General features: G+C 57.0%; 6 protein-coding genes across 6 annotated transcripts in view; 3 read left to right on the plus strand and 3 right to left on the minus strand.

Moving 5' to 3' along the window:
* The window catches only part of VDAG_10388 (exostosin-2), a gene marked incomplete at its 3' end in the record, with an annotated part of 1,454 nt that extends 932 nt beyond the window's left edge, over nucleotides 1-522 (minus strand). Inside the window, exon 1 of the mRNA XM_009659715.1 lies at nucleotides 13-522. Within this exon, the coding sequence (XP_009658010.1) occupies nucleotides 13-50 (38 nt within the window). The 5' untranslated portion in view covers nucleotides 51-522. The remainder of the gene's footprint in view (nucleotides 1-12) is intronic.
* On the plus strand, nucleotides 224-394 carry VDAG_10389 (uncharacterized protein; the record flags this gene model as incomplete). The annotated part of the gene is made up of 1 exon (XM_009659716.1): nucleotides 224-394. One exon carries the CDS (start codon nucleotides 224-226, stop codon nucleotides 392-394), a length of 171 nt encoding a protein of 56 aa, XP_009658011.1.
* A 2,291-nt stretch (nucleotides 523-2,813) lies between the features above and the next one.
* VDAG_10390 (DUF250 domain membrane protein) lies at nucleotides 2,814-4,266 on the plus strand (the record flags this gene model as incomplete). Its single annotated transcript, XM_009659717.1, has 4 exons — nucleotides 2,814-2,908; nucleotides 2,968-3,035; nucleotides 3,181-3,806; nucleotides 3,880-4,266. The coding sequence occupies 4 exons, from the start codon at nucleotides 2,814-2,816 to the stop codon at nucleotides 4,264-4,266; spliced, it is 1,176 nt and encodes a 391-aa protein (XP_009658012.1).
* Nucleotides 4,267-7,135: 2,869 nt separating this feature from the next.
* VDAG_10391 (uncharacterized protein) lies at nucleotides 7,136-7,986 on the plus strand (the record flags this gene model as incomplete). The annotated part of the gene is made up of 2 exons (XM_009659718.1): nucleotides 7,136-7,144; nucleotides 7,198-7,986. 2 exons carry the CDS (start codon nucleotides 7,136-7,138, stop codon nucleotides 7,984-7,986), a joined length of 798 nt encoding a protein of 265 aa, XP_009658013.1.
* An 83-nt stretch (nucleotides 7,987-8,069) lies between these two features.
* Nucleotides 8,070-9,197, minus strand: VDAG_10392 (1-aminocyclopropane-1-carboxylate deaminase; the record flags this gene model as incomplete). Its single annotated transcript, XM_009659719.1, has 2 exons — nucleotides 8,070-8,922; nucleotides 9,013-9,197. 2 exons carry the CDS (start codon nucleotides 9,195-9,197, stop codon nucleotides 8,070-8,072), a joined length of 1,038 nt encoding a protein of 345 aa, XP_009658014.1.
* A 945-nt stretch (nucleotides 9,198-10,142) lies between these two features.
* VDAG_10393 (taurine catabolism dioxygenase TauD) lies at nucleotides 10,143-11,464 on the minus strand (the record flags this gene model as incomplete). The annotated part of the gene is made up of 3 exons (XM_009659720.1): nucleotides 10,143-10,306; nucleotides 10,361-11,087; nucleotides 11,138-11,464. 3 exons carry the CDS (start codon nucleotides 11,462-11,464, stop codon nucleotides 10,143-10,145), a joined length of 1,218 nt encoding a protein of 405 aa, XP_009658015.1.
* Between the last annotated feature and the right edge of the window lie 832 nt (nucleotides 11,465-12,296).

Genomic DNA, 12,296 nt, shown 5'->3' on the forward strand with positions numbered 1-12,296 from the left:
AGGACGCAGCACGCCATTGTCGCTGTTGGAGGAAGCGCTCTTCTGGGCATCGGCGGTACCGGTGGTGACGTGGGGGAGGTGCACTTCAGGGCCCCACGAGTTGAAGGAAAATAGAAGAAGGAGACTGGTGGCGAGGGCGAGGGCGAAGAGGACGTGCCGCTTGGTGAGCCACTGGGGCAGGTTCTTCAGGACCGAGGTCGTCGTGGTGCCATCGGACTTGTACATGGCGGGCATCAAATGTCGGGGATTCTCTGGACGGGCGGGGGGTGGGGAGAAAGAGAGTGTGGTCGAGGTGCCCGGCGATGGAGAGGGTGCTCCAACAACGTGTCGCGATGTCGATGTCGATAACGATGTCGCGGGGAAGAAGGTTGAAAGAAGGCAAGTCGACAGTTGAAAGTGAATCCAGCCACTGTTCCCTTTCGTCCTGTCCTGCGGCTTGAACCAGGCTTGGTGTCTCGGGGCAAGTGGGTTTGAGATGATGCCAGGGCAGGGGGCGGCAGGTCAGTCAAATAAAGCCTGGCCGTCCAGTCTTGAGAATTGATGGCGATGGGGGGTGTCGAGGTACTTGGCCACGGGCGGGTCTAGAGCCTGTCTAGGGCGCTTTACCGAGGCAGGGTCTCCGGGTGTAAAGTATTGAGCTGAGAGCGAAAAACCGATGGTTGCGGACAGGGTGAAATGAAGAGCAGCAGGGGAGAGAATTCTTTTTACCTAACGAGAATCCCACTGAGGAAATGTCGTGCTCATGGTGTGCACACAGCCCCCCCGAAACGGAAACCTGAGTCGACGATGGCAGGAGCATGACAGGATTCACACGGGGCTGCTCTCAGGGGCAATGGGCTGGAAGAGCGGGATTGGCATGAAGGGGCAAGCATGGGGGGGCCAAATGTCATTCTTCATTTGACGACGCGCTCCAGACATTTCTGGGGGGGCGTGAATGCGTGGGCTTGCATTCCTTCCCCTTGGCCTTGGGAGGGGTGTCGAGGCTGGCTGTTTGAGGCTCACGCTCCCTCCGATTTTTCTCTTCTGACGCACACACACGCTCTCTCTCTCTGGCACACGCGCTCTTGCTTGGCTTAGAAAAATATGTTTGGTATCTAGTCTGCCAAGTGGGCCGAGGGGAAGGTCGATCAGAGGGGCAGGCTGCTCGCTCCCGGTTTATTGCTGGTCATTTTTCTGTCACATTGCATCTGGGTCGAGCGTGACATGCTGGCTAGTCGAAGCTTGTTGGCATGATGACAGTTGGTGCTTGTTTGGGTCGGTCGGGGGCCGTAACCAAACGAATTGATCTGGGGTATTCTTGGCCCGAACGATTGAGAACGTAGCATGTAGCACACATGTCGTGCAAGGGATGGATGGGTGGAGAGACGCTGACGCCAGCGCTGATGACAGGCCTATGCACAGCGGCTTGGGTTCCAGAATCAGTCTCCTCGCTTGGGGGCAAGGGGGATGGGGCTGCTGCTGACTGGAACTCGAGGCTTGTCAAGGCTTGGTAGGTACCTGACTGTCTTGGTACCTTAGGTGCCTAGGTACCCGGGGTGATTGCCTAGGGTACATGCTCTTGTGTACCTGAGGCACCTGTCACCTACGTCCCTACCCTCGTACTAAGGCATGGGAAGGTACGACTCTACGCGATCGCCCCCGTCGATCGTGGTAGCCGCCATGTTCATGTGGGGAGCGCCTGCGGCCCCCAGGCCAGGCTGAGGATTGCTTCCCATCGTACGTGTTTGACGTCTCGTCTCTTCCTCCCATTCTCCCATTCTCCTTACTTAGGTACTGTTGGCATCCTGATCCCATTTTTGATTTCCATGGCCACAATCCCTTTCCTCCGCCTGCTCGAAGCCGCAGCTGGCGAATGGCCAATGGTCCATCGACCGCCACAGACCACAACTCAATCTCCTCTTGGGGCAGATTCCCACGTTGCCGGACGATTCAGAACTGCTAGTCGCAAAGTAGACTGTGGAGAAGCAAGGCAAAGACAGTCAGTCGCAAAATTGCTATTCAAAACACATTGATGATTGACACAGGCAACCATCAGAAGCGAACCAGCGGGCCGCCGAACTACCACACACACATTGCTTACTTGCTACGTCCCATGACAAGGGTGGATTGGGAAACGCCCAGACACAGGCCAAGCTTCGACATTGGTACAGGCCAAGCTTTGTCCCGAGCGTCAACCCACAACCACGATCACCACATCGCCCAGACCGGCGTACTATGTACACATACGCACGCACGCACTCCTTCCTCTCTCATTCTGGCCCCTTCCCACCAGCAAGGCGGCATGGGAAATAGGACGAAATATGAAGACTCGTTCCAGCCGTGCCACCCTTACGCCCGCCAGCGACCCTTGGCTCTCCTTCTTCATCATCCCTCTTCCGAACAATTCATTCCCCCGTCAAGGCCTTGGCCCCCTCAATACAGTACCCTGCCCATCCCGCCGCCGCCCCCCCCCCCTGAAGAAACTTTGCTCGCTTGGCTTTTTAGTGGCAGTCTAATGGCGATTGACACTGCGACGAAGGCCTTGACTCTTCCGCGCTCTCACACACACTCTCTCTCTCCTCCCTCTCCCTCTCTCCTTTCCCTCCCTGGTCGACCCGCCCTAACGTGACCATACTTGCTGTGTCTCCCATTACCTCATACTTTTCCTGGTCCCGTCATCCCAACTCTTTCTCTCTCGACCTCGCAACGACGCCCCTTCTCTCCGTTTGAGAGCGCGTTCGTATAACCCGGCTGAGCCATGCCGTACTGCTCCTAACCTTAACCTTCTTCCGACCTCTTCCCCTTCCATCCCCCCCTTCCCCACGCCCCCCATCATGGCATACTCTCCGCTGCCCGTCACGGAGGACGCGGCTCCCCCGCCGGCGCCGGCTCCGGCTGGGTCAACGCTACAGACTGCCATCTACATGGTGTATGTTGCTTCACTTGCCACTATCAAGTGCAATCTTTCAGTGCTAATGACGAAGACAGCCTGTGGATCATTTCTTCCAACTTTACCATCTTGTTTAACAAGTATCTCATTGATACAATCGGTTTTGGTATGTACAAGCCCTCATCTGCCCCCTCAAGACGCGCTCGTGAGCTGACAAGACGCCAGGTTATCGTACGTTGTTTTCACGACTCACACGCTCACCCACTTGCACCCATGAACGCACATCTAACAGACTCTTTCTCTCTCGCTAGCTATCCTCTTGACCTGCTGGCACCTCGTCTTCGCTGCTGTCGTCACCCAGATTCTCGCCCGCACGACGACCTTGCTCGACAGTCGCCATCAGCTGCCGATCAGCGGCCGCTTTTTCATCCGTACCATCCTACCCATCGGCATCGTGTCATCAGGCTCTCTCGTCTGCTCCAATGTCGTCTACCTCTATCTCTCCGTCGCCTTCATCCAGATGCTCAAGGCCGCATCCCCCGTCGCCGTCCTCTTCACCTCCTGGGCCATGGGCGTTGCCGACCCCACCATGACCGCCATCGTCAACGTTCTCTGCATTGTCGCCGGCGTCGGCCTCGCCAGCGCCGGTGAGGTCGACATGTCCATGATCGGCACCGTCATCCAGCTCGCCGGCATCATGTTCGAGGCTTTGCGCGTTGTCCTCATTCAGAAGATGCTCAGCAACGAGGGCCTCAAAATGGATGCCCTCGTGGGTCTGTACTACTACGCACCTGTTTGCGCAGTCATGAACCTCGTCGTCGGAGCCGCGCTCGAGATGCCACACTTCAAGTACGAGGATCTCGAGCGAGCAGGGTTTATGATGCTCATACTCAATGCGGCTGTTGCTTTGCTGCTCAACTTCACCAGCATGGTCTTGGTCAGTCTCATGCCACGCCCCCGCCCCCGCACATTCTGCTGCCCAAGCTGCAACAAGACGCTAACAGGTGCAGATTGGCAAAACTTCTGGCCTCGTGACTACTCTCACGGGTATTTTCAAGAATATTTTGCTCATTGGCTGCTCCGTCCTCTTCTGGCACACCAAGATCTCTACCATCCAAGTTGTCGGCTACAGCGTCAGTCTGGCGGGCTTGATTCACTACTCTTTTGGCACGGAGAAGATTCTCGGAGCCCTCAAGGGAGCCTTGGCTATGGTCACTGGCGCTGTCGGGGCAGCATCGGTCTCGGGCGAAAAGTTCCGCCCGTCGCGGCGCATGCGCATCGGACTGGTCATCGCATTCATCACGCTATTGAGCATATGCATCTTCTTGGCGTACATGCGGCACATTGAGGCGTCGCCTTTGGAATGGGTTTGGTCAACAACTGGAGGGACGGTATAGAGAATGATTTTAATAACGCGAGTGTGTGATGGCACCGGCTTATCGCCAGACATTTTTTTGGGCGTTTCTATCTTTGGCCTTGGTATAGAAATTTCATATCCGAGCGTGGCACTGGAATGCGAAGGTCGTCGAGGTCGCGAAGCACGCCAAAGTAAGATTTCAACTGTCGGCACGGGTAGCTCCCACAAGGGTGATGTAACGCTCCATCGCGTGTTCGCTTTACGCTTCGAGATCGTGAGTAGCACCACCCAAGCTGCCTACTTGAAACATTCAGGTCAATAGTGTCCATGCCAGACGCGATCGAGGCCTCGGCTGTGAGTCTATCTGGCCTTGCTAACGCGACTGGCAGCTGGTTGGTGTGGGGTTGGTCCCGCGGAGTTGTCCCACCTCAGGCCTCCCTGTCCCTGTCAGGGCACCACTACCCCTGCACAACGCCCTCAACTTTCACCAACCCCTGAGCCCCTGAGCAGCACAGCATACTTGGAACACACAAATCGTTCGCATGCTTCTGCTAGCCAGTGACGGTCGTCGACTGACCCTGGGAGGGGGTAAACTCCGAGGATTGATCAACGACCTGGCAGCAAATGCAGCGGCCAACCAACCCGGGGTTCCTCGACTAAAGGGTAGCCGGCCGGAAAGGAAAAAGGCAACGCCTTAGCGGCTGAACCACTGAGGCAGTGGCTGGCTGACTGGCCAGCGGCGAGGCTTGGCCACGCGTAAATGGGCGCTCGAAGGAAGGACCGTATCTGGCCCTGTCAGCGTCTGATTCTCCGCATCGGCATTCCCGCCATCTATTAGTTTGGCTTGGCCTCGCTGTGCGCCAGGCTCTCTAAGATGCACGTGTAGCTCTTCCCTTGCGTCAAGTTCGATACTTTCCCGCCTCGCGAAAGGGGTAGCCTAGCACGTGTTACATGCCTCAATCTGCACTCGGCTAGCGATTATCTGTCTCCTGGCAAGTCGCTGGGCAAACGAGCAGACGTCTGGACTCGCCCCAAACATACCAACAATGACGGAGCAAGGAGACCGCCACGTTGTCTAGGCCCTGCGAAGCATTTGCGGCTTGTAGGATCCTCACGGTGACCTTGGCATCATCTGGTTCCAAGAGCTTTCGCACAGAGGCTGGGTCAGCCATGAGCCGTCCCGTGCTCCCAAGGCAGGTAGAGATGAAGTATTCACTCCAGATGCCTGCCATGCACTAGTTGGTCGTTCGCTTTGTCATTGTCTGGGCCATAGTGTTACGGGTTATACCCGTGGTATAGTATAGGCTGTGCCTATACCTCTATGAATGCAGCCCAGTTGGCTTAACGACGTTGATTCAACACGTATCCTTTGAGCTCAATTGGATAGCTGCCGTATGGCACTTACGACCGTGTGAGGGCTGTCACTAAGCCCCTTTGGGGCCGACCGTAACACATAGCAGAGATTGCCGGCAGTTTGCTGTCTCGATGTTCAAGTCCTTACCATCAAAGTCTTTCACGGGACTGTACCGGTCCCGGATGAACGATTGTTGCTTTACGGGCTACCACACATGGAGTCTCTCATCCCGTGTAGCTACCGCGATATGCCATGCTTCGCTTGCTACAATGTTCTCGCCTCGGCGAGTTCTATAGCACTGACACAGAAGCAGGCCGGCATCGGAGAGGATCATGCATCGTGAGAGCATGCGTTCATGAGCCATCCAGCCGCGTGTGAAGAGCTGACGCATCTTTTAAGCCTCAAGGTCGAGCAGTGGTGGCCTGACAGAGATGTCACATGGTATCCTGGGCTGTTGCTGCTCGATCCTGTTTTGGAACACCTGGTGATCAGTCCCGCTTCTTGTTTGGTGGGAGAAATAGACACTGTCGAACCTTTATAGGCTGCGGCCGCGATGGTGAGCAAGGACGCAGAGTAGATGAGATCCATCTTGCGCTCTTGAGTGATTCAGTTCACAATTTTGCAAATCAGTCTTGCAAACAAGTCTTACGAGACGCCGGGCCGTTGTTCAGGTGCCTTGCTCTTCAACCATGACGGTGTCTGGTCTTCATGTGTAGGATTGGCGACTTGTGACTCGTCAAGATAGACCCCGAGGATGGTGCAGATCTTGCCGCATCGAATCTTGATCCCGTAATGCCATACAGGGTGCCTTCGTCCTCTTCTTGATCGCTTCAGTAAATGTAACGAAGTATGACGGGCTGTTCGCCTCTCGCTGTCTGACTCATATGGTGGATATGATAGTCTCGAGAAAGTTTGGAGACTGCCATATTAATCTGCTGGAGGCCTGTTGAAGAGGCCAACTGTCGCTTAGTATGGTTATCATGCTTCCCAGAGACCTTGCTGACAACGATATCTCATGTTCTGGTACCTTCAACACACAAGATTGAAGATCGCAGGCTACAATGCACATTGATCGATGTTTCGAAAGACCTCATGAATGGCCATGCCTCTGCTCAGAAGTATGCTTTAGAAATACCAATATGAAAACCGACAAGTCAAGGTGCCTTAATCCCGAAATTTTCTCATACAGTTGCGCTGCGACCAGTCTCAAGTCGCTCTGTTACAACTCTTCTGACGAAACTACGTCAATGTTTGTCGGGGAGCACTCGACAGAGCAACACAGTTGCCGAGTCCAACATTCTTTATATACGGCAGCACAGAGGATATAGAATCCATGACTGAAAACAAGGAGAACAAGAAGTCACTTGAAAGCGATCAACTGAAGTGGGAGCCAAGCATTTTGTCTGGGCTGGAGGGGCCGATACCCGTGGGGGTTAGGGTTGATCGACATTTCAGCAACGTGTTGTGCTGGTCGAATCGCCACCTGCTGCCTGGATCATCAACGCATTCAACGTCAGCGGTGCAACAATAAATCCCAATAATTTTCCAAATGAAAATGTCACAGGTATACATTTCTACACAAAAACAGACCGCGAGTATATAGGCTGATCGTCACAGTTTGTCAAAACAAAAGCGCTCTACCTCGACAACGATGGCGGCGTCGTCACAGCCTTCATCGTGTCCTGCACCCCCTTCACGGCAGCCAGCGAGGCGCACAAACCCCTGTTCAAGACGGCCACTGGAAACGACTTTCTCGTCGCGACAGACCAGACGCTCTTTTACGCGCAAGGAGGCGGCCAGCCAGCGGACACTGGCACCATGACGTCGATGATCACGGGAGACGCGGCCAAGTTCCACGTCACAGGCGTGCGGAAAACCACCGAGGGAACCATCCTCCACCTGGGCTCTTTCGAGGACAGCCCCTTTGAGAAGGGCGACCTCGTCACTCAGCATATCGACATGGACAAGCGTCGTCTGCATTCCCAGATTCACGACGCCGGTCATATCATCAGCTCGGCCGTTCGCAAGCTCGCAGACGCCATCCCTGACGTCACCGAGCTCAAGGCGCAGCACTACCCCGACTCGGCGTTTGTCGAGTTCAAAGGCTTCATCGACGGCAAGCACAAAGCTGACATTGAGGCGGCTGCCAACGCCTTGATCGACGAAAACCTGCCGATCAAAGTGTGTTACTGGACGCAGGAGGAGCTGGTACGGGCATGCTGGTCGGTGCCGGAGACTCTCGTCTTGCCTGAGGGGGAGCTCGCCCGCGCCGTCGACATTGAGGGCGCGGGAGCCTATGCCTGTGGAGGCACGCACATGGCGACGACGGGTGAGGTGGGCCATGTCAGGATTCGCAACATCAAGCGCCAAAAGGGCATCTCCAAGATATCATACGAGCTGGCATAGCATCATTTCGTCCATCCGTTCACCAGGAAACAGACACATTGCATAAATCATCGCTTCATTTCATCTCATTGACCCTCGCCCTCTCAAAGACTCGAGTACGCGTTGAGGGCCAGCTGGCCTCCCAGATGGGCATACAAAACGTTGCTGCCCTCGGCGAGCTCACCCTTGCGAATAATGTCCATCATACCGGCCAAGCTCTTGCCCTCGTACACGGGATCCGTAATGAAGCCCTCAGTGCTGGCGCCAAACTTCATGGCGTCAATGGTCGTCTGGTCGGGGATGCCGTAGACGCCAGCATGATACCTGTCATCCAGGATAATGTCGGCCTCTGTGATGTCGCCCTCCGCGAGACCAATCTTGACGCCCGTCGCCTTGGCGATGCGCAGCACCTGGTCAAAGGTCTGCTGCACCTTGGCCGAGGCATCAATGCCAATGACCTTGCGCTCGGGCGACCCGTTCTTCTGCGCGAGCTTGAAGCCGGCCACCATGCCGGCCATGGTCGACCCCGTGACGGCGCAGACAATGACCGTGTCGAAGAAGACGCCGAGCTCCTTCTCCTGCGCCTCGACCTCGTAGGCCCAGCGCGCGAACCCGAGGCCGCCGAGCGGGTGGTCCGACGCGCCGGCGGGGATGTAGTACGGCCTGCGCCCGGCGTCGGCGAGCTCCGCCTTGAGCCGCGCCAGCGTGTCCTTGTGCTCAATGCCAAACGTCGACGGGTCGAGGCGCACGTCGGCGCCCATGAGGCGCGACAGCTGCAGGTTGCCGACCTTTTCGTAGCCCGGGTCCTCCCAGTCGACCCAGTGCTCCTGCACGAGCGCCGCCCGGAGGCCGAGCTTGGTCGCGACGGCCGTCACCTGCCGCGTGTGGTTCGACTGCACGCCGCCAATGCTGACGAGCGTGTCGCAGCCTTGCGCGAGCGCCTCGGAGGCGAGATATCTGCTTTCCGCGTCAGGATGCGCAGCAGGACGACCGGGAACGGACGCTCTCTGAGTGTGGGGAGGGGGGGGGGGGGGGGGGACGCCTTACTCGAGCTTGCGGGTCTTGTTGCCGCCGTATGCGAGGCCCGAATTGCAGTCCTCGCGTTTGGCGTAGACGTTGACCTTGCCGCCGAGGGCCTGGGAGATGCGGGGGAGGGGCTGGATCGGCGAGTGCCCGAAGAGAAAGCTCTCCCTCGGGATGCTGGCAAAGGGCTCGGGCAGGACGACAGACATGATGTGGTGGTGGTGTGGATGGACTCGTGGAAGACCGTCGGTGGGTTCTACACTCTGACACCTTTGTGATCCTCTAATGAGGGCGTATCATCATCTATAAGTCGACTCTCGAGCCTTAGCCTCCGAGGAGGCTATGTGCGATCTCGGAGTGGAAGACCGACGTCAGCCGCTGAGGGGGTCATCCATGCCTATCACTGGCATGACTCGACGATGCATCTCTCCCCCGGGTCCACCAAAAGTACCCAGAAGGCGTGTGTAGATAACTCGTGCGCCCCCAAAGGTTCTTGGCTTTGCCGCGACGGCCTCTCATGGGGTGACGCTGTAACACCTGGGTGGGCCTCGCTGACGGGGTTGGGTTCCACGACTTGGAGACGGCGGGGGCGGGGTCAAGAGATGCGACGGGTGAAGAGGAAGATGGTAGCAGGGTAGAGTAGGTGTGAGAGGCATGGTCAAAGTCGTAAGAGAAAAGATGGTCAGCTCAATCGCGCGTGTGTTCAACCTATCGCCTCAGTCGAGAGTCTCACGGAGGGCTACGGAAAATACATCACGTCGCAGCTGTTTGTATGATAAAAGGCTGTGACGTGTAGCAGTCAGAGTCCTGCGGAGTTGATCAGTGTTCCGGATCCCCACCTTTGGGCTCCAGATCAGATACCGACGCCAGCCATGCCATGCGGAGAAGACACAAGGTCTGACAGTCTGTAATCAGCAATCTGGCCTATGTCGGGCGGCCCCGATTGCCATTTGAGGAGCGAGGAACGGCATCCGCACAGAGTCCGATCCGGCTGTCGGATGTCGGCCTCGTAGACTTCACTGAGGAGAGCGGCAACTGTAAGACAAATCTCTTCATTCTGGGTGTATTGGGGGCGGGCTGCTTTTGGTACTGCCCTCGACTAAAATCAAACGCTTCGTTTACATGCATCACGCCTCTTTTTCACTGCCATCCATCTATTCGGCATCGAGAGGCGCACGCGGCGCCGTGTTGTTGACCTGGATACCGCCTCGCTTCTTCTCGTTGCTGTCATGGAACGGCAGCGCCCATCCGCCCTCGTTCTCCGGTGTTGACAGCCAGAGTCGCAAAAGGTGGCGGCGGGGGTGAGGAGGAGGGTGGTCTACGACTCGTCAGTCTTTATTCTTCCGCAAGCTGTCTGGCACAATTGACTCACCGACGTAGGCCGTCCTGGCGTGCAGAATGTGCGTGTTGGTCAGGAACTGAATATCGCCGACCTCAAGGATCATGTGCAAGGCCAGCGCCTGGCAGGTTTCCTCGAGAATCTTGAGGGCCCTCTCCTGCTCAGGGCTCAGGGCGGGAATGAGGCCCTGGTCGGAGAAGCGTTTCAGAGATCGCACGTAGTAGGGATCCCACTTGGAGTACAGCCTTCCCTTGCCGCCATTCTCGAGGTAGAACACGGGCTGTCTCGTCCAGCCGTCCTGACCTTCGGACACCTCGCCCTTGCGGTCGAAGTACCAGATGGGCTTGGTCAGGATCTCGGCCACATCAGGGTGCTCCTGCTGCAGCTTGTTCCAGACGGCGTGGACGCTGACGAGATCGCTCTCGCCACCCTCCTGGGCGCGGTGGACGCACAGCAGACCGACGAGGTCGCCATCGTCGGCGTGGAAGAACTGGCGAGCAGTCGTTCGGTAGATGCGAACCTTGTCAATCTGTGTGGCGTCATCACCGACGTCCTTGACATGGCCCAGGACATGTCCACGGCCGTTCTGCGAAACAAAGTAGCCGAGGTAGGTGCCGAGGCCCATGTACGCGACGGCATTCTTGTGAGGGCCCCATTGCTGGGCAGGGAAGTTCTTGAACAGAATGAAGCCCTTGCCGTCGATGAGGTCGCTGCGCAGATTACCGAGAATCTTGCTGAGGTTGGGCAGCGGGAAGTTTTCCTTGACTAGGTCAGACAAGAGTGTACATCCGGCATGGCAAGATGACATACCTTGGTGATGCCGGTCAGCGCCGTGCCGCTCGCAATGAAGGCGTCGGCAGTGCGGCTGAGCTCTTCCACCTCCTCAGGGGTAAGGGGGTGAGTCCATCGCTCAGGGTTGTTGACGAACTCGTCCTTGTGCCAGACTGTTGGGCCGGTGATCTCCTTGGGAAAATCCTCATAGGGGCGCAGCTTCTCGTAGAGAGGGTTGTGCTGGCCCGACGTGCGGATACCGTCGGGGAAGATCTCCCGCGGCGCTTCGGCGTTGTTGCCCTTCCACTTGGCCGCAGCCGGGGACGGGAGGGTCGTGGCTTCGTTGACGAGGACACCGGGAGCCATGTTGACGTTCTGCAAAGTAAATCACACGTATGTACAGTTGTGCTGCAAATATGCCACTTGCTTCTTCTCACGCTTGAGAGACAATCGTGTGCGACCCCCCGCGGGCGAAGTGTCCTCTACTTGAAGGATTTCGGCATTTGAAATGCCCCTCACGGAGACAGTACATCGTGACGTAGAGACGCGCGACTGGTGATGAGGACAGCCGTGTACGGCATGGCGTGCTGCAGTGCGATAGGTAAAGATTCGCGAGCTCGCGGGCACAGATGGCGTGCTCAGGGGTCCTATATCGCGAGAGTGGTCTCGGATTGCGTGACCGTCAACGGTGCGGAGTCGGGCGATCACTCCCACCGGTGCTGTCGCCCCGGAAGAAAGGCAGAATCAAGTGCCGTGATCGCAGCGTGGGACTCGGCAGTGATGCTCGGTCGCCGTCCACCGTTGGCTGCTGGACGATGTTGATGGAGCGCGACGACATGAATCTGGCATCGACCCAGTCTGTCGGTTCGCTTGCGTGCTGAGAGGACCCAGCTCTAAGAGAGGTCCGCACTAGGGACTGAAGGCTGCCTCGTGCCTTGATCTCCCGTCACTCAAAGAGGAAATGGTGGTTCGAGAATCAACGCAACGTCAGTCGACATTCGTCCGAGTCAATGTCTGCCATCAAGGGACGCAACGAGCAGTAGCTCTTTCGAGTCGCGCCACGCAGTCTTGGGGTCAAATCCCGATGTGTCTGGCGTGGAGAATGCGACCCCACGATCTTGCGGCTTGCAGATGTACGTATGGAACGAGATCACGTGCATATTCCCCTCCAAGCCTCCAAGCCTCCAAGCTGGGGGAA

The sequence above is a fragment of the Verticillium dahliae genome, genomic scaffold, assembly GCF_000150675.1.
Source record: "Verticillium dahliae VdLs.17 supercont1.38 genomic scaffold, whole genome shotgun sequence".
Lineage (NCBI taxonomy): Eukaryota > Fungi > Ascomycota > Sordariomycetes > Glomerellales > Plectosphaerellaceae > Verticillium > Verticillium dahliae.